The sequence below is a fragment of the Lepus europaeus genome, chromosome 8 (genome assembly GCF_033115175.1).
Source record: "Lepus europaeus isolate LE1 chromosome 8, mLepTim1.pri, whole genome shotgun sequence".
In the NCBI taxonomy this organism is placed as follows: Eukaryota; Metazoa; Chordata; class Mammalia; order Lagomorpha; family Leporidae; genus Lepus; species Lepus europaeus.
The window spans coordinates 33,040,734-33,068,519 of record NC_084834.1 but is presented as its reverse complement, the minus strand read 5'-3'; the positions used below and the strand labels follow the sequence as shown (position 1 = coordinate 33,068,519).

At 40.5% G+C, this 27,786-nt stretch overlaps 1 protein-coding gene across 2 annotated transcripts in view; it reads right to left on the bottom strand.

Annotated features, from left to right (window-relative positions):
• Window positions 1-6,100: 6,100 nt before the first annotated feature.
• The window catches only part of ANAPC10 (anaphase promoting complex subunit 10), a 142,638-nt gene continuing 120,952 nt past the window's right edge, over window positions 6,101-27,786 (bottom strand). For both annotated transcript variants that reach the window (XM_062199550.1, XM_062199551.1), the window contains exon 5: window positions 6,101-7,646. In XM_062199550.1, the coding sequence (XP_062055534.1) occupies window positions 7,416-7,646 (231 nt within the window). In that variant the 3' untranslated portion in view covers window positions 6,101-7,415. The remainder of the gene's footprint in view (window positions 7,647-27,786) is intronic.

Genomic DNA, 27,786 nt, shown 5'->3' with positions numbered 1-27,786 from the left:
TTCAGTCTTTTGGATACTTTGCTTCCTGGGAAATGATCAGTGTTTTGATACTGCTGTAGTATTAACAGGAAATTATCTATTAATATCTGGATTTCCAGTTACAGAATAATGTAGTATGAGGAGAGTGAGTCTCAGAATAAATCTATAAAAACAGCTGGGACTTCTTGGACCACAAGGGAAGAACTGTAATTTGCTTTCAACATCGGAAAAGTGAATGCATGGTGGAAGAGCACCTTAGCTGGTCACTGAACTGTATCAGTAGAAAGCTGGTGGCTACAACCTTCGTAATTACACCAGCTAAAACGGTAAATGCCAGAGCTCCAACCATACTGTGAAATACCATTTCCTGAAATGAAATTCACTCAGAAGTTTCAGAAGGTAGGACAATTTAAAATTTGACAATGGTAATTTTGCTTATATTTGCAAAACAGGAAGATCATTCTAATTATCAGGAAAGGCAAAGGAGAAAAACGGTGGTGGAGGAGGTAGCCATGGAATGGAAATCCATTGGAAATTGGATTGATAGTACTAAAAATAATGAACTTTTCATGTTTAATTGCTGTGGCTTGTAAGACATTCTCTTAGATTTGATTAAGATCTTTACTGTTAATTCAATAAATCACTATCATGATCAATTAACAAACTAATCCCTGAGGCTTTCTCTCTCATCATCTTCCTCTTTGTTTCCAAGGCTTTCTGAACACAACTGTGCAACAGACTCAACCAGATGGCAGACCACGAAGCACACAGCGCTTCCCTGCAGAGGGCTGGAAAACAATCTTGTACAGCAAGAAGTTCCAGAAGCCATACTCCAGGGAGTCAATGTAGAAGTCAGAGAAGCCAGAACAATGTGGTCAAAAGAAGATAATCTTGGTTTAGAAGATCCACAAGGTAAAAACATCTACATCTTACCATAGCCACATTAATTGTATTCCCTAATGCTTTAATGAAACATACTTTGAAAATTTTGTCATTTGAAAAAGCTAACTGATGAACTAAAACTAACAGCCTAGAATTCAATTAAGATAACATATGACCAATATTTTACTAGTTAAGAATTTTATAGCTGTGGACAATAGTCTAAAACACTAGTTCGTTATCAAATGTTACACAGAAATATATATACATATATATATGCACAAATGATGTCACACGTACATACACATCTATATTTGATGCTATATTATAGTATATTAGTCTGTACTAAATTAAAAGCCATAATGGCTAAAAGAACAGAAGGCATAGTATCTAAAATTACTTTTCAAGATTTGTATGTTTTAATCATTGAATCCTTTCAAATGAGAGTAAATGTACAAAACATCACTTGGTTCCAAATACACAAATCATGTTTCAAATTAATTGCTATTACTCATATAAAAACAATGATAGCCTAGAATCAAGAACAGGCTTGAAAAGTGAATAACTAGCTGATATTACAAATAGTTTTTATTTTCAAAATTCCACATCCTTCACCATGTCTTTAGTTTCACCTCTACCTGATAGGAAGTAAAGGCTTCCTTTTCTTCTATCCAAACTTTCATTTCCCAATTAGATCCCTTACCACTTTCTATTTCCTAGTTTAGATGGTTAGGAAGCTATTATTTCTGTTGATGATTATAAGCAACTGGAAAGCATGATCTTCATTGATCTTGGATTTCTTATTATAGCTAAGTCAATGCCTAATGTCTATGTACAAAATAAAATCAGTTCAATAAAATTAGTCCTATTAGAGTTGTATAGTTATTAGTATTCTATGTATTTTTTAATTTTTATTTCGTTTGTTTATTTTGACAGGCAGAGTTAGAGAGAGAGAGAGAGAGAGAGAGAAAGGTCCTCCTTCCATTGGTTCACCCCCCAAATGGCTGCTACATCGGCGCGCTGCGCAGATCCAAAGCCAGGAGCCAGGTGCCTCCTCCTGGTCTCCCATGCGGGTGCAGGGCCCAAGCACTTGGGCCATCCTCCACTGCCCTCCCGGGCCACAGCAGAGAGCTGGACTGGAAGAGAAGCAACCAGGACTAGAACCCAGCGCCCATATGGGATGCTGGCGCCGCAGACAGAGGATTAGCCTAGTGAGCTGTGGCGCTGGCCAGAACAAAATAATTTTGAAAGGGTCAAATTACATATTAAATTTAAAAATTTAATCTGATAACCACATAATTTGTATAATAGTCAAAGGCATTTATTGAGGGCAAGTTAATCAGTTTTATTAACTACTAAAATGGCCTTTGAAATTTGCTTGCTATTCTCAGACCCTATATAGTAATAAATTACTTCAAGTCTAGCATCTTCTAAGTGATTCCTATTTAAAATAGAATACGCCATTTTTATGTTTCTTGTGTTAGGAGTCACATTATAAGCTGCATACTTAATGTCTACAATTTGATGAGTTGTAGCATATGTAAATACCTTGGAAACCATTATTATAATCAGAAAAATGAACAGTCCCATCATCCCCCCAAATAATCTTGCCTTTTGAAGCACTGATTTGCTTCTTGTCACTTTAGTTTGTATTTTCTGGGATTTTCTAAGAAAAAAAAAAAAGGAATCACACATATATATTCTTTCTGTATCTCTTCTTTCTCAATATATTATTCTGGAAATTTATCCATGTTGTTGCATGTGTCAATAGGCCATTCACTTTTACCACTCAGTAGTGTTTCATTATATAAATATATCACAGTTAGCTTATATATGCTGCTTATTAACAGTTGAAACTTAATTATTAGTACTATTAATCCAATTTCCAATCTTAGATGGAAGTACCCTCACTTTATTCCATGGCTATCTCCTCCATTGTTTGTCTTCTTTGCCTTTAAATTACAAAAATTCCAAGCTTTGAGGTATTACAAATTAGGCTGCTATGAATATTCAGCTGTAAGTTATTCTATGGACACATATAACCTTTCTCTTGGGTAAATATGTAGGAGTTAAATGATTGATCACAAAGTGGGTAGGTGTTTACCTTTTTAAGAAATTACCAAACTGTTTTCCAAAGTGGTTGTACACGCTAATCCTCCGCCTTGCGGCGCCGGCACACCGGGTTCTAGTCCCGGTCGGGGCACCGATCCTGTCCCGGTTGCCCCTCTTCCAGGCCAGCTCTCTGCTGTGGCCAGGGAGTGCAGTGGAGGATGGCCCAAGTCCTTGGGCCCTGCACCCCATGGGAGACCAGGAGAAGCACCTGGCTCCTGCCATCGGATCAGCGCGGTGCGCCAGCCGCAGCGCACTACCGCGGCGGCCATTGGAGGGTGAACCAACGGCAAAAGGAAGACCTTTCTCTCTGTCTCTCACTGTCCACTCTGCCTGTCAAAAAATTTTAAAAAAATAAAATAATAAAATAAAAACAAAGTGGTTGTACACTATTATAACCTCCCCAGCAGCATGAGGTCTAGTTTTCTCTATAGCTTTGCCAACACTTGGATTATCTTTTTAATTGTAGCTATTCTGTTGGCTATGTACTGATAATTCATGGTGGTTTTAATTTGTATTTTGCTAATGAAGTGGAGCATCTTTTCATATGCTTATGGTCAATCATGTATCTTCCCTGGCAATCTCTTCAAATTTTTTGCTCAACTTTAAATTGGATCACATTTTTTTCTTACTACTGAGTTGTAAGAGTTCTTCATATATTCTAGATAAAAATTTCTATAAGATTTATTTTTATTTATTTGAAAGGCAGAGTTACAGAGAGGGAGATCTTTCATCTGCTGGTTCACTCCCCAAATGGCCACAATGGCTGGGGGCTGTGCCAGGCTGAAGCCAGCAGCCTTGAACTGCTTCTGGGAATCCCACGTGGATACAGGAACACAAGCATTTGGGCCATCTTCTGCTTTCCTAGGCGCATTAGCAGGGAGCTAGATTGAAAATAACTGGTTTCTATATGGGATGCTGGCATCACAGGTGGTTGCATAACCCACTATGCCACAACACTGGCCTCTCTAGACCTAAATCTTTGCTGGATACATAATTTGCACTTTTAAAACTGAAATGTAACTGCTTTAGATAATTATGCTTTGTTAATGTAAGACATGGTCTATCTGTATTTTAAATTATCTTTATAATAAGAGGAATTATCTCCATAATTCACAGCTATCAAGTTTTCTCATGCCTAGTAAGACGATTAGCCAGCTGGCGTATGAAAAATACAGAAATGGAGAAGTAAAATCCCTATCAATTTTCTTGACATTTCTTTTTAATCCTTCCTGATTCTAGGAGTCTCTTAGCAAACTATTAGTAACAAGAGATAATAAATAACAGACTGAATCACGTAAGTAATGATTAGTCTTCCTGTTTTTCCTTTAAATTTTTAAAAAGTAGTATGTAGTAATATTATTACTAACACAAGCGTCTACATTCTTTAGATTTCTTATTTTAGACTAAAACCCTATTGTTGGCCGGCGCCACAGCTCAATAGGCTAATCCTCCTCCTTGCGGCACTGGCACACCGGGTTCTAGTCCCGGTTGCCCCTCTTCCAGGCCAGCTCTCTGCTGTGGCCAGGGAGTGCAGTGGAGGATGGCCCAAGTCCTTTGGCCCTGCACCCCATGGGAGACCAGGAGAAGCACCTGGCTCCTGCCATCGGATCAGCGCGGTGCGCTGGCTGCAGCGCACCAGCCACGGCGGCCATTGGAGGGTGAACCAACGGCAAAGGAATACCTTTCTCTCTGTCTCTCTCTCTCACTGTCCACTCTGCCTGTCAAAAAATTAAAAATAAAAATAAAAATAAAAAACCCTATTGTTTACATGACTGTTAAGTATCAATGCCTAGTATGTATTTCTATTCTTATTTTCTTGATTCCTTTTCACTTCTGTCAGCTGATATCCATGTGTTTTCTTTCAATACACTCTTCCTCCCTGGCAACCCACACTTACAGCTTACTAAATTTGGTGGTTATAAGTAAACTTTGGTCACAGCTTTTTTGGTGAGCTACAGATCACCTACAATGCCTTTTACTTCAAAGGCAACAAAATAAGAAAACAGAATAAAACTCTATGGAACTCACAGGAAGAAGAGCAGAGTGTTTGATCAGTGAAAAAAAATGAAGCCATTGTTTAAAGAGTATCCAGGTAAATTAGTGCCTTCTGTAAGAACAGCATTTTCTTTTTATTTTTTAATTTACGATTTAAAATTTAAGTCTACCCAGCAATGTGTGAGCAACTGCATAATCTTTTCTGAGCAAGAACGAACCTGGAGAAATTCTGTAAAGTTTGTACTCTATCAAAAGTAATAAATATGGAAGGGAGTAGTATATGAAATCAAATCCACTCATTTGAGGCCATAGAAAGAAATATACTTTTTTTATTTGACAGGTAGAGTTATAGACAGTGAGAGAGAGAGAGAGAAAGGTCTTCCTTCCATTGGTTCACTTCCCAAATGGTCGCTACGGCCAGCGCACTGTGCTGATCTGAAGCTAGGAGCCAGGTGCTTCCTCCCGGTCTCCCATGCGGGTGCAGGGGCCAAGCACTTGGGCCATCCTCCACTGCCCTCCCAGGCCACAGCAGAGAGCTGGACTGGAAGAGGAGCAACCAGGACTAGAACTGGTGCCCATATGGGATGCCGGCACCACAGGTGGAGGATTAACCAAGTAAGCCATGGCGCCAGCCCTGAAAGAAATATACTTTCAAATATTTCTCTAACATCAATTTGTATATGAAGAACAAGGTCATATATATTTTCAAAGATTCCCACAGGCTTTATTATACCCTACAGACTGCCACAGCATCAGTTACAGGTTTGAAACTCTTCTGCAAGTATCACTACAAAGGATACAAACAGCACTTTACACTGGCAGCCTCTAATATATTATCATCAAGATACAGACAACTCTTGGGTGGTAAGTATATAGTGGAAGTAAATATAAGACAAATATAGTCCCAAAATCAGATTTATTCCCATCAGACACCTAATGTTAAGCTTACTTTGACAAATTATTTTTTTAATCCAGTATTAAAAGAATATACTTCATCTGGACAGAAAAAGTAATTTTTATTAATGTTTAATTTTTAATAATTTATTAAAATGATATATACATGATATAGTTTTGATCTAAAATATACAATAAAACATTACTATAATGCATGATCACTATAAGAAATACTCACCTGGATAGTAAAAAATTACGTACATCTTGAAATTTTTTTTTTTTTTTTTTTTTTTTACAGGCAGAGTGGACAGTGAGAGAGCGAGACAGAGAGAAAGGTCTTCCTTTTGCCGTTGGTTCACCCTCCAATGGCCGCCACGGTAGGCGCGCTGCGGCTGGCGCACCGCGTTGATCCGATGGCAGGAGCCAGGTGCTTTTCCTGGTCTCCCATGGGGTGCAGGGCCCAAGGACTTGGGCCATCCTCCACTGCACTCCCTGGCCACAGCAGAGAGCTGGCCTGGAAGAGGGGCAACCAGGACAGGATCGGTGCCCCGACCGGGACTAGAACCCGGTGTGCCGGCGCCACAAGGTGGAGGATTAGCCTAGTGAGCTGCGGCGCCGGCTACATCTTGAAATTTTTAGTTCAATTAAATTTTTAGTTCAATTGGATTTCTTTTGATTTTAAGGGAAAATATAATGATTGGCTTCAAGTTCATTAAAATTTTTTTTATTTATTTGAAAGGGGATGAGAGAGAGAGATTGAGAGAAAAAGAGAGATAAAATAGACAGATGTCCCATCTGCTGGTTAACTCCCCAAATGCCTACAACATCTGGGACTGGGCCAAGACAAAGCCCCTCAATCCGGGTCTCCCATGTGGATGGCAGGAACCCAACCACTTGAGCCACCACCTGCCATCTCCACAGCAGGAAGCTGGAATCAGAAACAGCTGGGACTAGAACCAAGGAACTCCAACAGGGGATGTAACCATCCCAAGGGGCATCTTAACTCTATGCCAAAGGTCTGCCCCCAAAACCATTTTTTTTTAAGCTTATTTATATTTACGTGAAAGGCATGCAGAGAGAAAGAGTGAGGGAGACAGATTCCATCCACTGGTTCTCTTCCCAAATGCCCATATAGTTGGGCCAGCAGCCAGAAACTCCAGCCAGGTTTCCTATGAGGATAACAAAAACCCAGTTCCTGCAGCCATCACCTGCTGCTTCCCAGGGTGTGCACTAGCAGGAAGCTGGACAGGAAGCACAGGCTAGGTTTGAACCCAGGCACCCTGTTATGGGAGGTGGGCATCCCAAACAGGCACTGCATCACAATGCCTGCCCCTCATGGCAAGTAAATTTTTAGATATGTGGTGTTTATTATACATTAAAGAAAATAAAGGTAATGTACCCAAAATTGATTTATTTGTCAAAGCTACAATAAAATACTTTTAAATGTATATAAAAATGCAAAATAACTGATGCACTTTTAATAAAGATACTTGATACAATACACAATAACAGGATAAAACAGCGATATGTTTAATGACTTCTGTTCCATTTTAAAGTCACCTTATTGAACGATACATCATGAAATCAATAGTTGTGCATCTAGGAAATCTACCAATGGAGCTTTCCTCCACTGGTGTGTATATTTTAATTTGTCTCATGTGAGTGTCTCTTCCATTTTGGTGATTGGCTAGAACAGCAATCTGTATCATGAAGGTGCGAGTTGGCTTCTTATGATTATCAGTTAAAGGAACATGTATCCAGCCACTTGGTTCCACCAATTCAAGTTGCTGCCAAGAAAAAAGAAAAGTTGGATTACACTTTCATCCAATGAATAGCAACGAGAATAATGAATGCATTCTAAAATTAACTTACAATCAACATTTTGCTCAATGAGAGAATGTCAATATGGTAACAGTCATCACAGACTTTTGAGTACCTCTTCTACTTTTACAGTATATATACACTCTTGGTGTTCGAGAAACTTGTTCGAGTTACACATTAGAAAGCATGGCTCAAGGATTCTAAGATGGCTGAATAGGGAAATGGTGTGCTGCTTCTGGCCAGGGGAAAAGAGAAGAAAAGTAGAGGAAGTGCATCCCCAGGGAAGAGTTGGAGAGAAGTTTGCGGTGGAAATTCTACAGAAGGAAGAGCGATGCTGGGGATCAGTGTGGAAGGTACAGACGCACAGCAGTGAAAGGGGACATTGCACATGACTCCCACAGCCAAGGGCTGGAGGAGATGCCAGCATCTGAGACCAAGGTGAGAGCAGACTGCGGCAGCCCATGTCACTGATGATATTGCCTAAGGGAGTACCTTGTGGACTACATCGAATTGCAAGGGCAGGGTACCCACCTAATCCAAAAAAGAAAAGCACATTTCTTTCTCCTCATCCCCCAAAAAGGGTGCCCGGCAACCAGCGGGGAGAAGGTTCCATCTTGACACCAGCAGAGGGCGTGGCAACTCTTGGGTACACATGTGACCAGAGCACTTTACCAGAGAGGAAAACCCACGTTCCCCTCTGACTTTGAGTCTGGATGGGAGGGAGGGCTGAGCACACACATAAGACTGAAAGGTGCCCCCCCCACACACACACATATCACAGGCTCCAGGGCTCAAACTTTCAAGGCGAAGCACCCACAAGCAGCTGGCTCTGGGACATCTATGCTCTCTCCATGTATGGGCAGGCTTGTGGGGCTGAGCAGATCCTCTGCATCCCATGAGTGTGGAAGCCCTGTGCACTGTGACTATGGGAATTCTGTGACTGCACGATAAGGCAGGGGTGTAGCTAGGTCTCTGGGCAATCACTGTATCTGGTGTCAGAGGCTAAGAGCTCTCTGATGGCCAAGGGTGGATCACTGCAGGAGGTTCCCTGCTCACACTGAGGACCACACAGATCCTTTGTGTGGTTTATGTGCCAGTGTGGATGGGGGTTATGTGGGCTAACCCTGGTCACTGATCACCTTGGAAGGGAGCAGGCGACATTGTGATTATGCCAACAGAGGAGATCTACCATGTGGAACTTGGGTATCACCCTGGACTCTAACCCCACCCTTGAGGACTGACCAGTGTTCCCTGTTCTCACTCAGCACATGCCTCTGGGTATTCACTTAAAGAGCAGACACTCCACTAAGCCACAGGGGCATAGTTCAAATATAAAATCCATCAGAGAAAGAAAGCCAACAAGTTTTTCCATAAACGCCTAAAAATAAACACAGAAATATAAGGAACAAGAACAAGGATGGCAATAAGTCTCCCCAAAGGAACAGCAACACTCTAATATTAGAATGTAAAGATGAAGAGATTGATGAAATGCCTGAAAAGGAATATAAAATATTGATCACAGAATTACTCAGAAGCAAAGAGAAGCAAATTCATGAGTTACAGAAATCCAAAATTTTCCTATGAGATCTTAGAGATATCAAACTAAAGTATTGCAAATGAATTCAATGTCCAAAAATACAGTGGAAAACCTTAACAGACTTGGTAAGGCAGAAAAAGGAATATCCAAGCTAGAAGACAAATCATTGGAAATAAACCAAAAAAGGAGAAATTAGAAAAATTAAAAACAGTGTTTGAGATTTACAGGATACTATCAAACACCCAACATACGGGTCTCAGAGGTTCCTGAAGATGTGGAAAGAGAATGGATCAGAAGGGCCTACTCAGTGAAATAATTACAGAAAACTTCCCTACTTTGTAGAAAGACAGGGACATTCAAATACAGGAAGCATAGAACTCCTTCCAGACATGACCAGAAAAGATCTTCACCATGACACATTGTAGTCAAACTTTCAACAGCAAAATGTAAAGTTTCTAAAATGTGCACAAGAGAAACACTAGATTACCTTCAGAGGATCTCCAATTAGACTAACAGCTACTTTCTCATCAGAAGGCCAACTAAGCTAAGAGAGAATGGAGAGACACTGTCCAGGTCTTTAAAAAAAAAAAATGTCAGAGCTGGCACCATGGCACAGGTTAATCCTCCACCTGCGGCACCAACATCCCATATGGGTGCCAGTTCTAGTCCTGGCTGCTGCTCTTCCAATCCAGCTCTCTGCTGTCGCCTGGGAAAACAGTAGAAATGGCCCAAGTCCTTGGGCCCTTGCACCCACGTGGGAAGACCAGGAAGAAGCGCCTGGCTTCTGGCTTTGGATTGGCGCAGCTCTGGCCATTGCGGCCATTTGGGAAGTGAACCAATGGAAGGAAGACCTTTCTCTCTGTCATTCCCTCTCACTATCTGTAATTCTACCTCTCAAATAAATAAAATATTTTTTTAAAAAACTGTCAACCCATAATACTGTACCCTGCAAAGCTCTCCTTTATGAATGAAGGTAAAATAAAGACCTTTCACAACAAAAATTCAAAGAATTTTTCACCATTCATCCAGCCTTACAAAAATGATGCTTAAGGATGTGCCACACACAGAAACACAGAAAAATAGTCATTATGAAAAAATATGAAGGAATAAAATCTCCCAGTAGAAGTAAAAAGGAAATCCAGGGCAAACAATAGGAATATTTACAGAAAAAGTGGAGGGCCAAGTACTTACTTATCAATAGTAACCTTGGGGTTTTTTCCTCTCTTGGAAGCCCCCCTCCATGCCACTCTGGCTGGACATCTCTGAGTTTAATAAATCTTTGTAAATATCTCTGCTGTCCGTTTAGAAATTCTTCTTCCATGTGAGACAGAGAACCAAAGTAACAATTTCTCCACTGCCATTTTCCCATAATATTTTAGTGCTGTGACTCGGACTGCAACTCCAGCTTGATGCGTGTCCTGCTCGAGTTCGACTCCAGCCTGCACTGGATCTTTCCACCAGACCGGTGAGCATGCGAACTGCTGTCACTTTTTTCAGAGTGTTGCTCTTCTTCATAGCAACTCGCATTTTCCCAAAAACACCGGGTCTCTGTCAGCCAGTTAAATGTGATTAGTGTGGCTGCTGGTTAAGACTCAGGGCAAGGCTTGCTGATTAAGGCCAGATCAATCCCCTGGAGCTGAGACTCTATCCTAACACCACCTCCCAACCTCGCATGGATCGGCCCTTCACGTGGGACTGGAAGAAGGCCTGAGACAACTGATGGATTCTGGCTGGGGCTACACTCAGCGTTTTCAGGTCTCCTGCTGGGCACCAGACTCCAGCCTCGGGCATGGTGCTGGGCTGAGAAACGCACTTTCCAGCAGGAAACCAGTTCCCTGCTGCTTTGGAGTCCTCATGAGCTGTAAAGGCAGAGGCTCCACTCTTCATACTACTTTTTTTTTGTTTGTTTGTTTTTGTTTTGTTTTTTTGACAGGCAGAGTGGATAGTGAGAGAGAGAGAGAGACAGAGAGAAAGGTTTTCCTTTTTGCCGTTGGTTCACCCTCCAATGGCCACTGCGGCCAGCGCATCGTGCTGATCCGAAGCCAGGAGCCAGGTGCTTCTCCTGGTCTCCCATGTGGGTGCAGGGCCCAAGGACTTGGGCCATCCTCCACTGCCTTCCCGGGCCATAGCAGAGAGCTGGCCTGGAAGAGGGGCAACCGGGATAGAATCCGGCACCCTAACCGGGACTAGAACCCGGTGTGCCGGCGCCGCAAGGCGGAGGATTAGCCTGTTAAGCCCCGGCACCGGCCCACTCTTCATACTTCTTGTCTCAGCGCTGGGAATGTGGGTTTTGATCCAACTCAGCCTCCTTTCAAGGGGATCAGCCTGACATATGGGGTTGGGAGAAAAGTTTGGAGTAACCCTGAAATTCAGGCCAGGGCCACTCTGGCATTTTTCAAGGACTCCCTGACTGGACACCAGATTGCAATGGCCCGTTAGGGTGTCAGCCAAAAACTGCATTCTGTTCCTTCCCGGAGATTAATCTGTCGGTGAGGTCAGGTGCAGCCTGGAGTGAGGCCATGGACTCCAGGCTCCAGACTTCAGTGAGTTTTTCCTTTATCCCAGATCTCAACAAATGTTCATCTCTCTCTGCTTCTCTAAATGCTTTCTATGCTTCGTCAACTCTCCATAATTCCTACAAACTCAATTTCCTGGTCTCATTAGTAGGTATTTCCTAGATAATTCACACATTAGTTCTGGGTTAAAGTTTAAGTACTCATTTGCAGACAGGCAGTCCCTCAGTCTGGAATCCCATTAGGTGCAGTCCCCACGTGGCAGACAAGTCTCAGCTTGTCTCTGCAACCCCCACCTTCCTTCTGGGGTCTGCTCTTTTGGGTCCCCACTGTCAGATCCTTCCTACCTAGTAGCTACCTCATAGGACGTTCACTGGGGAGAATTAGATTCCCCACTCTGCTTTTGTGGCTTCACCTGCATAGTCACCAACATAGGTGGTAGCCAGGGCTAGCATTCGAGCTTACAAACACCTCTGCTAAGGCAACCCACTTAAGAGATGGGCCAAAGACTTAAACAGACATTTTTCAAAAGAGGAAATCCAAATGGCCAACAGACACATGAAAAAATGTTCAGGATCACTAGTTGTCAGGGAAATGCAAATCAAAACCACAATGAGGTTTTACCTTACCCCAGTTAGAATAGATTCCATATAGAAATCAATAAACATTTCCAGTGATCCAACTCTTGGCAGAGTTGCCAGGGCTCCTCACAAGCTGGCTTCTGCTGAAGCCCAGGCTTACCACATTGAAAGCCACTGCAGTGGACTGGCCTATTGGGTCTCCTTGAGGGCAGATCACTGTACAGATCAGCCATTAATAGGCCTGCCACCCATTGCTTCTGATGCCTAGCTTTCTTTTCCTCCTGGTTTGTGTTAAAGCAGACCAGAGGATGCAAGTCAAGGGAGTGCCCGTGTCCCATCTCTAATCTTCAGTGGCCTGAACTACAAGTCTATAGTCACAGGCATGTTCTGTAGTAGTTTTTCTAAGGTAGACGATGCCCATGAGGAAAATTATATTCTCACTTTAAAACTTTCTTTCCCTTTGGTCTGAAAGGGAGGTTTTTTCTACTTACTGCTTACTTCGCTGATGGCGAAGTGAATCTAGCTGTGAGATTATTTAAGTTCTTATTTTGGCTATGCTATTACAGAAAAATGTTAGCCATCTCTTTTATAAGGTCTAAAGATTAAATTGTGTGTCCTACAGATTCCTTCATAATAGAATTAGTTTCCTACCTTGAAGAGAATAGAGAAATGAAAGAACAAGTTGGGCTTAGAATAGAGAAATGAGGGAGCAAGTCCTAGATCGCTTGCTGACAATAGCAATATCACATGAATACTTACCAAACAGTTTCAACCATTAGATAACAACTTAAGAAAACATTTACCAGAAGGTCCAATGCCTTCTATAAATTTTAAGAATCATGTATTTGAAAACACCTCTTAAATATCTGACATGGTGTAGTTTGTTTAGCCAGTAAACTTAAGCACAACCATCTAAAATGTTTTTAGTTTCTTTCTACCAACAAGTTTAAAATATATGATACACAGATTCAGGTCACACAAATTAAAATGTACCTTTGATTGATTTTAGCAGCTTAAATTTATGGACAATCTTATCTATAAGCCATTTAAAATAAAACTCTTAATAAAATTTCCCCATGTGGACATACAATATGTACACACATATGACATAGCATAGTAGACCAATATAGCAATTTTTATAATAGCTTTTAAAATCTTTAACTCTTTTTGTAGACTGCCCTGGAGTCGAAGGATGCCCAGGTCAGAGCCACAGATCTTATTGACTCTAAGCTGAAAGCCCTTCACTCAGCCCAACTTCCAAAGTGACCACTGCAGCTGAGGGGACGGCCAAGTAGGGTCAGCAACATTGCAGGCAGGAACTGTAAATTTCTTGTTAGAGATGCCCCCTGCCTTTACCTGGCCAGCTCTCCTCCCAGGCCAGCCAAGTAATGAAAGTCAACAGAGTGCCTTCCCCTAGGAGGTTCACACCTCCCTTAGGATATACCCCATGTGAAGAGATAGATAGGTCTGGGCCTCTTTAACTCACAAGGCCTAAAGCCCACCAGATTATTATCAAGCCCCTTCTATCAGGTTCTATTTGCCTCTAAATCAGAAAACTTAATTGTAGCTTAGACAGCACCTTTCTTAGCTCCTCTAATAATGACTCTGTCCTTTGTTCTAGGCCCTGTCTAGTGTACTTGGGCCTCATTCCTTTGTAATCATAACCTCTACTCTACCACCAATGGCTCTACTCCCAACCTGTGTGTACTGATGGTCCTCTTCCCCACTTAATGCTGTATAATTGTTCAAACCTGGTAAATGCCACTCTTAGGATCATTGGTTACTATCCTCACCCTGTCTTTTATGACCTTGTCTAAATATGATCAGAGTCGGTAAACTTGGAAGGCTTCCATAGCCTTGGCAACTCATGACGACAGCCCAGGGTTGTTACTGGCGCCATAAAATAGAGTGGCAATTTGTTGGGTCAACAACAGGAGCCACTGTGCGCTTGCTCCTCATGTGGGATCTCTGTCCTTAATGTGCTGTCCATTTTGATTTAATGCTATAACTAGTACTCAAACAGTATGTTTCACTTTGTGTTTCTATGTGGGTGCAAACTGTTGAAATTTTATATACAGAAGATCAATTTAGTATAAAGGAGAATTGAAAATGAATCTTGATGCAGATGGAAGGGGAGAGGGAGCGGGAGAGGGGAGGGTTGCGGGTGGGAGGGAAGTTATGGGAGGGGGAAGCCATTGTAATCCATAAGCTGTACACTGGAAATTTATATTCATTAAAGTAAAAAAAAAAAGAAATCAATAAACAACAGATGCTGGCGAGGATGTGGGGAAAAAGGGACACTAACCCACTGTTGGTGGGAATGCAACCTGGGAAAGCCACTATGGAAGACAGTTTGGAAATACCTCAGAAATCTGAATGTAGCCCTACCATACGACCCAGGCATCCCACTCCTCAGAATTTACTCAAGGGAAATTAAATTGGTAAATAAAAGAGCTATCTGCATCTCAATGTTTATTGCAGCTCAATTCACCATAACTAAGAAATGGAATCAACCTAAATGCCCATCAACAGAAGACTAGATAAAGAAATTATGGGATATGTGCTCTTTGGAATACTAAACAGCAGTAAAAAAAAAAATGAAATCTGGTCATTTGCAACAAAATGGAGGAATCTGGAAAACATCATGCTGAGTGAAATAAGCCAGTTCCAAAGCGACAAATATCATATGTTCTCCCTGATGGGTGACAACTAACTGAGCACCTAAAAGGAAACCTGTAGAAGTGAGACTGACACTATGAGAAACAATGACGTGATCAGCCCTTGTCCTAACTGTCGAGGAACAGCTTACTCTTTTATTGGTTTTAGTATTTTCTTTTTCTACTTAACAACATTGGTTGAACTCTTTACTTAGCAGAATTATTCTTAGGTGTTTAAATCCAATTGAAAATTGATCCTGGTTAAAAATAAGAGTGGGAATGAGAGAGGAAGGAGATATAAGTAAGGCACACATTCCCAGACTTACCCTTAAGGGTAAACCTAAAAACTTGCCATGGGACTCCATATCCCATTAAGTTGGCAGGTACCAGTGCGATCTTACTAAAGTGATCAGTTTAAGTTTATAATTGAATATAAATATAGGATTAAATGTCAAAGGGATCACATAAATAAGACCAAGTGACTGCTAATAATAATATAATTAATAAGGAGCAAAGTATCCAACATGCAAAGCGAGCCACAAAGCAGACTCATAGAATGACAAACGCCCTAAACAGTCCTTAAGGCTAAAAAGCCCATGAGAGCATTTCAGGCATGGAAAGCCAAGACATTGTGGCAAAAAATGGCCTACATAAAAGATCTCTGTGAGTGAGATACAAGTGGAAGGAAGGGGCCATCAAAGAAGGAGGTACCTTTCTCTGAAGGGAGGAAACTCCCACTTTGATTGTGGCCCTGTGTAAATAGTGTTGGAGTCTGTGGACTCAAGAGGCTTGCATAGCCTTGTTAGTACATGACAAGAGCCATGGGTGATCACTGACGTCATAAATAGGAGTGTCAATTGTTTAATCAACAGCAGGAGTCACTGTGCACTTGCTCCCCATGTAAGACCTCTGTCCTTAATGAGTTGTACTATGAGAATAAATGGTAAAACTAGTCTTCAAACAGTACTTTATACTTTGTGTGTCTGTGTGGGTACATACTGTTGAAATCTTTACTTAGTATAGAGTTGATCTTTTGTATATAAAGATAATTAAAAATGAATCTTGGGCAAGCGCTGTGGCACAGCAGGTTAAAGCCCTGACATCCCATATAGGCGCTGGTTTGAGTCCTGGCTGCTCCTCTTCCAATCCAGCTCTCTGCTATAGCCTCGGAAAGCAGTAGAAGATGGCCCAAGTCCTTGGGCCCCTGCACCCGTGTGGGAGACCCTGGCTCCTGGCTTTGAATCGGTGCAGCTCCGGCCATTGTGGTCATCTGGGGAGTGAACCAGCAGATGGAAGACCTCTCTCTCTCTGTCTCTACCTCTCCCTGTGACTCTGACTTTCAAATAAATAAAATAAATCTTCTCAAAAAAATAAATCTTAATGAAGAATGGGATGGGAAAGGGAGTTGAAGGTGGGATGGTTTGGGGGTGGGAGGACGGGTATGGGGGAGAGAACCGCTATAATCCCAAAAGTTGTACTTATGAAATTTATATTTATTGGGCCGGTGCCGTGGCTCACTTGGTTAATCCTCTGCCTGCAGCACTGGCATCCCATATGGGCGCCAGGTTCTAGTCCCGGTTGCTCCTCTTCCAGTCTAGCTCCCTGCTGTGGCCCGGAAGGGCAGTGGAGGATGGCCCAGGTGCTTGGGCCCCTGCACCCGCATGGGAGACCAGGAAGAAGCACCTGGCTCCTGGCTTCGAATGGGCACAGCGCTGGCCATAGCGGCCATTTGGGGAGTGAACCAATGGAAGGAAGACCTTTCTCTCTGTCTTTTACTGTCTATAACTCTACCTGTCAAATAAAATAAATTTATATTTATTAAATAAAAGCTTTGTATAAAACAAAAATATAATCTCAAACTGCTAAGTTAATCAAAGATGTCCTTTGGTTCATGTGACCTAAATCTCTGTACCAGATGTTTTTAAATTTGTTGACATGTTTGTAGTTGGGTTTGCTGGTCAAGCAAGTTCTACTTGTGTTAGATATTTAAGCAAGGTTTCCAAACATGTACACTCTTGCCTTGAAATTTATAGAAGACATTGGACCTTCTGGTAAATGTTTTTATAAGTTGTTATTTAACAGTTAAAATTGTTTGCTAAGTCTTCACTTGATATTGTTATTGTCAGTAAGTGATCTGGGAAGACTGACTCGTTCCCTCATTTCTCTATTTTCTTCAAGATGGGAAACTAATTCTATTCTGAAAGAATCTCTTGGATTACAATTTGATATTTAGACTTCATAAAAGAGATGGCTAACATTTTTTCTGTAATCATAACATAACCAAAACGAGATCTTAAATTATGATTCCACAGCTAGATTACTTTGCCATGGGCACAGTAAACAGACAAAGCCTCTCTTTTTAAACCAAACAAAAGGAGAGAGATTTATTAGTGACTTAAATTTTATAGATAAGGTGGTCATCATTTTGACATAGCTTTTCTCATGGGCATTATCTATCTTAAAGAAAAAAAAAAAAACTAATAGGGACATGCCTGTGACTACAGATTTCTATTTTAGGCCACCAAAGATACTTGACTTTCATTCTTTTAAAACAGACCAGAGGAAACCTTAAGAAGAGGAAGATAAGTTGCAGAAACAATGTAAAGATAGGCGGCAGCCCAATTAGTGGCTGCTTTCCACAGTGATCTGCCATCAAGGAGACCCAACAGGCCAGTCCACTGCATTGGTTTTCCATGTGGAAAGCCAAGGCTTCAGCAGCAGTCAGCTTATGAAGAGCCCTGGCAGCTATGTCAGCCAATAGTTGGGTCACTGGTAATGGACCTGCCCTGGAGTCAAAGGGCTCCAGGTCAGAGCCACAGACGTTGTTCGCTCTAAGATGAAAAGCCCTTCACTCGGTCCAGCTTCTAAAGTAACCAATGCTGTCGAGGGGATGGCCAAGTAGGGTCAGCAGCATTGCAGGCAGAACTGTATTTTAACTAAAATGGTTTTCCTTTTAGAAATGCTTCCTACCTTCTCTTCAAGTCAGCTCTCCTCCAGGCCAGCTAGGTAATGAAAGTCAATCCTCCCTTATGATGTACCTCATGTAAACAGATAGGTCTGAGCCTCATAACTGGACAGGCCTTAAAGCCCCCCTGATTATTTTCAAGCCCTTTCTGTCAATTTCTATTTGCCTCTCAATGAAAAAATCTTGCTCATGGTTTATTAGAGGCCATAAGAAAGTATATAATGACTCTGTCCTTTGTTTTAGATCCTTTTCTAAACTGCTTGTTAGATTCACTTTCTCCAGACTTAAAAAGTAAAATTCTAGGTGGCCGTGCACATGAAACCTCCAATGGAAGCAGTTTCTGCAAGCTGGCACTGCATCCCCCTGGAACGCTGTCTTGACTCCCCTTCCCAAAGACAACCCTTTTCAGCATGAAGCAGCCAGGGCGATCATCGTCCAGTAGTCCCAACAGATGTTGGGGTCCATTCGTGTTAAAGGGGGGAATGTGAGGAGTCAGATGGATTAACAGGTAGTCAGGGTAGTGCCAGTGGAATCTGGGATGTAAAATATTGGCTTCCTTCCCCAAAAAATGTTATCTTTAGCAAGAACAAACAAGTTGCCTTCCTTCAAAATCTCCAAACTTGGAGCCGGCGCTGTAGTGCAGCAGGTTAAAGCCCTGGTCTACAGCACCAGCAACCCATATGGATACCAGTTCGAGTCCTGGCTGCTCCACTTCCATTCCAGCTCTCTACTATGGCATGGGAAAGCAGTGGAAGACGGCCCAAGTCCTTGGGCCCCCGCATCTGTGTTGGAGACTGAAGGAGGCTGCTGGTTCCTGGTTTCAGATCAGCTCAGCTCTGGCTGTTGCAGCCATTTGGGGAGTGAACCATTGGATGGAGATCTCTCTTCCTGACTCTTCCTTTCTCTATAACTCTTTCTTTCAAATAAATAAAATAAATCTTTAAAAAAAAATCTCCGAATTTACCATGAAAATAGCAAGGGAGCTCTTCCTGATCTCACAGCTTACTGTGAAAACAAGTTACCTATCCCACCCTTCTAGATGGTCTTCTGTTTTATCATGAGCAAGCCAGACAGGATGAAGAATTGCAAATCAGATCCTTTGGGTTTTGTCCCTCCCTGGTAACTGAATTATTATTTAAAAACCCCAGTGCTATAAAGTTCTTGGGGTTTTTCACTCTCTTGGAAAATGCCACTCTGGCTGGAGGTCTTTGATTCCAATAAATCTTCATAAATCTCAAAAACAAAAAGTAACTTTGAATAAAAATGGCCTAAAATCTCCAATTAGAAGATACAGACCGGCTGAATGGATTAAAAAACAAGAATCTGCTGCCTATAAGAAACACACCTCACCAATAACACACATAGACTGAAAGTGAAAGGATGGAAAAAGCTATTCCACACTAATGAAAAGCAAAGGTGGGCAGGGATCCCCATGCTAATAAATATCAGGAAAAAAATAGACTTTAACACAAAAGCTATTAAAAGAAACAAAGAAGGGCATGTTATGAGTAAGGGACCCATTCTACAGGAAGATGTGACTATGGTAAATGTATATGCACCCAATGCCAGGATACCTGCCTATTTAAAAGAATGTTAGTGGATCTAAAGAGAGACATACACTCTAAAACGATAACAATGGGGGACTTCAACACTCCACTGTCATCAATGGACTGATCAACCTGACAGAAAACCAACCAACAAACAACAGAGCTAATCAATATTTTAGACCAAACAGACCAAATATATCTATAGAACATTTTATCCCACAGTTGAAGAATACACATTCTTTTCATCAGTTCATGGAACTTTCTCCACAACAGACCATGTTAGGTCATAAAGCAAGTCTCAGCAAATTAAAAAAAAAAAAAATCAAAATTATCTCATGTATATTTTCTGACCACAATGGAATGAAGCTGCAAACTAACAACTTAAAAATCTCTAGAATATATGCAAACATAAGGAGACTGAACAACACGCTCCTGAATGAAGAGACTGGGTCACAGAAGAAATCAAAAGAGAAAGCAAAAGATTCCTGGAAATGAATGAAGATGATAGTATATCAAAACTTAAGAGATACAGCAAAAGCAATGTTATTTTTTAGAGCGAAACATGAAATTTTATTTATGCTATAGGTTTTATATATATATGTTTTATACTATATATATAAAGCTTCTATTTAGTAAATATAAATTTCATATGTACAGCTTTTGGAATATAGCAGTTCTCCCACCCCCACTGCTGTCCCACCTCCTACTCCCTCACCCATCCCATTCTTCATAAAGATTCATTTTTAATTATCTTTATATACAAAAGATCAACTCTATACTAAGTAAAGATTTCAACAGTTTGTATCCACACAGACACACAAAATATAAAGTACTGTTTGAAGATTAGTTTTACCATTAATTCTCATAGTACAACTCATTAAGAACAGAGGTCCTAGATGTGGAGCAAGTGCACAGCGACTCTTGTTGTTGATTTAAGTTGACACTCTTATTTATGATGTCAGTGATCACCCGAGGCTCTTGTCATGAGCTGCCAAGGCTAAGGAAGGCTTTTGGGTCCACAAACTATGACATTATTTAGACAAGGCCATGATAAAAGTGAAGCTCTCTCCTCCCTTCAGAGAAAAGTACCTCCTTCTTTGATGGCCCCTTCTTTCCACTGGGATCTCACTCAGAGATCTTTCATGTAGGCCATTTTTTTGCCACAGTGTCTTGGCTTTCCATGCCTGAAATGCTTTCTTGTCTGGTGCTGTGGCTCACTAGGCTAATCCTCCACCTGCGGCACCGGCACACCAGGTTCTAGTCCTGGTCGGGGCGCCAAATTCTGTCCCAGTTGCCCCTTTTCCAGTCAAGCTCTCTGCTGTGGCCTGGGAGTGTAGTGGAGGATGGCCCAAGCCCTTGGGCCCTGCGCCCACGTGGGAGACCAGGAGAAGCACCTGGCTCCTGGCTTCGGATCAGCGTGGTGCACTGGCCGCAGTGCACTGGCCGTGGCGGCCATTGGGGGGTGAACCAACGGAGAAGGAAGACCTTTCTCTCTGTCTTTCTCTCTCACTGTCCACTCTGCCTGTCAAAAAATTAAGAAGAAAGGAATGCTCTCATGGGCTATTTTTAGCCAGATCTGAATGCCTTAAGGGCTGTTTAGGGTGTTTGTCATTCTATGAGTCTGCTGTGTGGCCTGCTTCCCATGTTAGAACATTGTCTCCTTTTTAATTCTATTGTTATTACCAGACACTTGGTCGTATTTATGTGATCTCTTTGACACTTATTCCTATCTTTATGATCAGTTATACACTTAAAATGATCACTTTAACTGGTAAGATGGCATTAGTACCTTCCAACTTGATGGGATTTGGAGTCCTATGACAGGTTTTTAGCTTTACCCTTAGTTGTAAGTTCATGGGAATGTGTAAGCAGTGTTAAGAGGGAAGTGTATAGCAATTAGTGCCTACATCAAGCAATTGGAAAATAAATGAGCTATCAATGCAGCTCAAGGACCTATGAAGACAACAAACCAAACCCAAGAGTAGTAGGAGGAAGAACATAATTAAAATTAGAGAAGAAATAAGCAAATTGAAAAAAAAATACAAAAGATCAGTGAAATAAAGATCTGATTTTATGAAAAAATTAAAAAAAAAAACCTGATATACCACTGAGCCAACTAACCCCCCCCCAAAAAAATACCCAAATCAACAAAATCAGAGAAAAAAAGGAGATGTAAAAACAGATGCCACAAATTAGAAAATCTAGAAGAAATGGATAAATTCCTAGACACAGAAAATACACCAAAATTCAGTCAGGAAGACATAGAAAACCTAACCAGACAAATAACCAAGACAGAGATTGAATCAATAATAGAGACCCTCCCAACAATGAAGAGTCCAGAACCAGATGGCTTCAATGCTGAAATCCACCAGATATTTAGTGAAGAACTCATTCCAGTTCTTAAACTCTTCAGAACAACTGAAAGGGAGGGAATCTTCCCAAACACTTTCTATGAGGCCAGAATCACCTTATTTCAAAACCAGAAAAACATACAACAAAGAACTGTACACCAGCATCACTGAGAACACTGAGGCAAAAATCCTCAACAAAGTACTAGCTAATCGAATCCAACACCACATCAGAAGGATCAATCACCCAGACCAAGTGAGATTTATTCCTAGTATGCAGGGATGGTTAGCATATGAAAATCAATAAACATGATACATCACGTTAACAGATTAAAAACCATGATTATCTCAATAGATGCAGAGAAATCATTTGATAAAATACAACATCCTTTAATGATAAAAAAATGCTAAGTAAATTGGGTATAGAAGGAACATTCCTCAACACAATCAAGGCAATATATGACAAACACATGGACAGCATCATATTGAATTTGGAAAATTTAGAAGAATTCCCACTAAGAATCAAAACTGACAAGGATGCCCACTGTCACCATTGTTATTCAATATACTCCTGGATTTTTAGCCAGAGCAGTTAGGCAAGGAAAAGAAATCAAAGGATACAAATTCAAAAGGCGGAAGTCAAACTATCCCTATTTGCAGATTGCATGATTCTATATATAGGGGAACCAAAAGACTCCACTGACAGACTATTGGAACTCATAAAAGAGTTTGGTAAAGTGGTAGGATAGAAAATTAACACATAAGGGGGCCATCAGTGTGGCACAGCGGGTTAACACCCTGGCTTGAAGCACCAGCATCCCATATGGGTGCCGGTTTGAGACCTGGCTGCTCCACTTCTGATCCAACTCTCTGCTGTGGCCTGGGAAACCAGTAAGAAGATGGCCCAAGTCCTTGGGCCCCTGCACCCACATGGGAAACCCAGAAGAAGCTCCTGGCTCCTGGCTTCGGATTGGCGCAGTTCTGGCTGTTGTGGCCATCTGGGCAGTGAACCATCGGATGGAAGATCTCTCTCCCTCCCTCCTTTCCTCCCTCCTTCCCTCCCTCCTTTCCCCCCTCCCTCCCTCCCTCCCTCTCTCTGCTTCTCCTCTCTCTGTGTAACTCTGGCTTTCAAATAAATAAAATAAAAAATAAAAAAAGTAGCACATAAAAATCAATAGCCTTTGTATACACAAACAATGCCATGGCTGATGAGAAAGGACTTCTAAGATAATCACATTCATAATAGCTCTAAAATATTGAAATATCTTGGAAGAAATTTAATCAAGGAGGTGAAAGAGCTCTACAATGAAAATTATAAAACATTAAGCAAAGAAACAGAAGAAGAAACAATGCCCTTTTCTCAACTGTTTAGGAACAGTGTTTTTTTAATCTTACTATTTGTTGAATTCCCTACTTAGTGTAGGGTTAATTTTATGAGTATAAAATAAACTGAAAGTATTTCATCACAAAAACTAAAGGAAACAATAAGAAAGGAAGGAGGAGAGTGGGAAGTATTACTATGCTCCTAAATCTGTATATATATTAAATACATAAAATGTGTTCACCTTAAAAAAAAGCATGTCTCAATAACCTTTAAAATATGTGAAACATTTCTGTATAAATTAAAAAATGTATATCGCTTATACACATCACACATTTATATAGGCTGCTCATCCAAACAAAAGTGTCCAATAATGGTAACAGTGAAATGATACTTCACTACCAACAAAAACACATTTCTGGTTTTCTATGTTCAGAATTATAAGATGTTATTAAATAAAGAATATCAGATTTATAGTCAGCTAAATGGGATTGAAAGATAGTTCTGTATCTTATGACTCATTTGAACTTGGGCAGACTACCCAATCACTCTAAGTCTGAATCATGCCATTTATAAAAATGGGAATAATACAACCCATCTCACAGGAATACTGGAAAGACTAAATAAGAAGTAAGCACAATATCTGACACATAACAAGTGTTCAAAATTTTTAGACCAAAAGTTATATAAGTTGATTCCCTAAATAATATGGCACTTAAAGTCCTTTGCCATTTTTTGAAGACGGAATAACTTCAGTTTTAAACATGATTATGCTACTTCTTTGAGGAAGTCCCTGATTCGTTAGGAGAACCATTTGTATTAATTAGTTGTTTCTCTCCAGAATATAATTATTGCCTGGAAATTAATCAAAACACTTAGTATTAATATTTTCAAGCTATTGCAGAAAGATATGTTAAATTACACTATATGGTACCTAAAAAAATTGTGCTACTGTCAAAATATCTAACAAAACTAGATGATAACTACATAGGTTTTAAGGATAACATTTATTGTCATTCAATAGTAAGTGAGCAAAATTCCACAAAAACAAAACCTAACTTCAAAAACACAGAAATGTGCGAGGCAATTTAAGAAGATAGTCTTTTAAGGCAGTTATATATCTTGTAAAACAGATATGTAACTGCTCCTATGTATACAAAATGGCATGTGCTGACATAAACTCACTTCCCACAACAGGGAAGAACTTGACCTGTAAAAACATATACAGCCAATGAAAAACCATGCTACCGCAAGTAGGGAAGAAACCTAACAATATGCTGCTGATATATTTTATTTCAAGGACTATGCCTAATATATCCAAATTTATATAAAAATAAACTAGATAGTTTTACCCCTTCATCCACTATTGGACACCTAGGTTAATTATAGATCTTAGCTACTATGTATAGTGGTTTACAAAAAATGTGAATGCAGACATCTCTTTGGCACATTGACTTCATTTCCTTTCGATGTATACCCAGTAGTAGACTCACTGGGTCATAGAGTAGTTCTATTTCTGGTTTTTATTTTGTTGTGAAAAAGGTAGAGAAGTAGAAAGGGGGTAAGAAAAAGAAAACGTGACTCTTAAAAGGTAGTTATTTTTAGTACTGAATGATTACCTCCATTAATCTCTATCTCAGAGGTTTTTTTTGTCTTTTTATAAGATTTTCATTAGCACACACTTAAAATAAGTCAAGTGATCCCTGTTAAATTTAAGAGTGGAAAAAGAGAGGGAGGAGATGTACAATTTGGGACATTCTCAATCAGACTTGCCGCAAATGGTGGAGTTAGAAATGTGCCAGGGGATTCCAATACAATCCCATCAAGGTGGCATGTACCAATGCCATCTCACTAGTCCAAGTGATCAATTTCAGTTCACATTCGATGGCTCTGATAGGTCTAAGAGTCAAAGGGATCACACAAACAAGACAAGTGTCTGCTAATACTAACTGATAGAATCAAAAAGGGAGAGAAAGATCCAACATGGGAAGTGGGATACACAGCAGACTCATAGAATGGCAGGCGTCCTAAACAACACTCTGGCCTCAGAATCAGCCCTTAAGGCATTCGGATCTGGCTGAAGAGCCCATGAGAGTATTGTAGGCATGGAAAGCCAAGATACCATGGAAAAAAAAAAAAAGACCTAAATGAAAGATCTCTGTGAGTGAGATCCCAGTGGAAAGAACGGGGCCATCAAAGAAGGAGGTACCTTTCTCCGAAGGGAGGAGAGAACTTCCACTTTGACTATGACCCTATCGCAATAAGATCAAAGTCAGCGAACTCTAAAGGCTTCCATAGCCCTGGCAACTCATGACTAGAGCCTAGGGAGATTACTGACGCCATGAACAGGAGTGTCAAATTGTTAAGTCAGCAACAGAAGTCACTGTGTACTTACACCCCATGTGGGATCTGTCCTTAATGTGTTGTCTAATGTGCAGTGATGCTATAACTAGTACTGAAACAGTATTTTTACACTTTGTGTTTCTGTGTGGGTGCAAACTGATGAGATCTTTACTAATTATATATTGAATCGATCTTCTGTATATAAAGATAATTGGAAATGAAAAAAAAAAAACCTGGTGTTAAATTGGAAATGGCATAGAAAATTAATTAATTTTTAAAAAAAAATATTATGTAGGATCTCTGTCTTTAATGTGCTGTACACTCTTATTTAATGCTATGACTAGTACTTCAACAGTATTTTTTTTCACTTTGTGTTGCTATATGGGGGCAAACTGTTGAAATCGTTACCTAATATATACTAAACTGATCTTCTGTATATAAAGAGAATTGAAAATGAATCATGATGTGATTGGAAGGGGAGAGGGAGTGGGAAAGGGGAGGGTTGTGGGTGGGAGGGAAGTTTTGGGAGGGGGAAGCCATTGTAACCCATAAGCTGTACTTTGGAAATTTATATTCATTAAATAAAAGTTTAAGAAAAAAAAAAGTAAGTCAAAAAACCCAGTATATTTGGTTTCTATAACTAACCAAGTGACAAGTAGTTACTGAGTACTTACAATGTTACTGTTGTAAGTGAGGTTAAGCATATAAAAATGAGTATTCCTAAAACACACAGACAGGACAGGCAGACAACCACCTCTCTGGCTCCATTCAGTTCCTTTCATATAGAAAAATAAAGAGATTAGACAAGGTATCATCCAATGACTGTTCCATTAATGATTCTAAATAAAAGAAAGATGTGGTTAAAGGAATAATGGGTCCCCCAAAATGTCCATATCCTTCTCCAAAACCTGGGAATCTATCAATTTACAAGGCAACATCGAGTTTCAATCTATGATTAATTAAAAATCTTGGGATGGGGAGATTATCAGTGGATCACCTGGGTGGGCCCAATGTAATCATAAGGGTTCTTATGAACTAGAGGCAGGAGAGAGAAAGAGATGTGACCACAGGAGCAAAGGTGGGAGTGACACAGCCACAAGCCAAGGTAAAAGGGAAGCCTCGGACTTCCAGAGAAAGAAGAGATCCTCTGCTGGATCCTGGCTTGCTAACTCACTGATTTGAATCCATAAGACCATTTTGGATGACTTTTTTAAAAAAGATTTACTTGATTTCTTTGAAAGGCCAAGTGACAGGAAGACAGATTTTTCATCTGCTGATTCAGTTTCCAGTGGCCACAAAAGCCAGGGCTGGGTTCCTATGGAATGCCAGCATTGCAGACAGCAGCTTAACCCACTGAGCCACAACACTGGATCCAGGTTTTGCACCTCTAACCTCCTTGTACCATTGCTTCATCAAGCTTTATGTGCCAACCAATGTCCTGGGGGCTAAAATACAGTGATGACTAAGATAGATCGTATCTGAAAACAATTACTTAAAAAAGTACAAAAGCATAATAGTATTTCAAGAAAGTCTTAAGACTTACATGAAAATACTAGCAGGTGAAACATTTTCTAGGATAGAACATATATTAGGCCACAAGTCAATTCTCAGTAAATTTAAAATGACTGAAATAATGCTAGTATCAAACCACAAAAGAAAAAAACTAGAAATCGGCAACAAGAACAAAGATTCACCAAATAAATGGAAATTAAACAACACGCTCCTGAGTGACCAGTGAGTCACTGAAAAAATTGAAACGGAAATATTTCTTGAAATAAAATGAAACTACAACATATCAAAACCTGTGGGATACAGTAAATGCAGTACTGAGACTCTTACAGCATTTTAAAATTTAAATTTTTAAAAATTTTTTTAAAAAGATCTCAAGAAACAACGACGCATCCCAAGGACTTAGGAAAAAAAAAAACCAAATTAGCAGAAAGTAAGAAATAATAACAATCAGAACAGAAATAAATGAAATCAAAACATCAACAAAACATGCAAAAGATCTCAGGCTGGTGATGTGGCAGAGGGTTATGCAGCGCCCGCCACAAGCATCCCATATAGGCGCTGATTCAAATCCAACATGCTCTACACTTCCAACCCAGCTCCCTGCTAATGCACTTGGGAAAGCAGTGGAAGATGACCCAAGTGCTTGGGCCCCTGCTCCGATGTAGGAGAAGCTCCTGGCTCCTGGCTTTGGACTGACCCAGTCCCTACTGTTGCAGCCATTTGGGGGAGTGAACCAGTAGATAGAAGACCTCTCCCTCTCTCTCACTCTTTAAATAAATGAA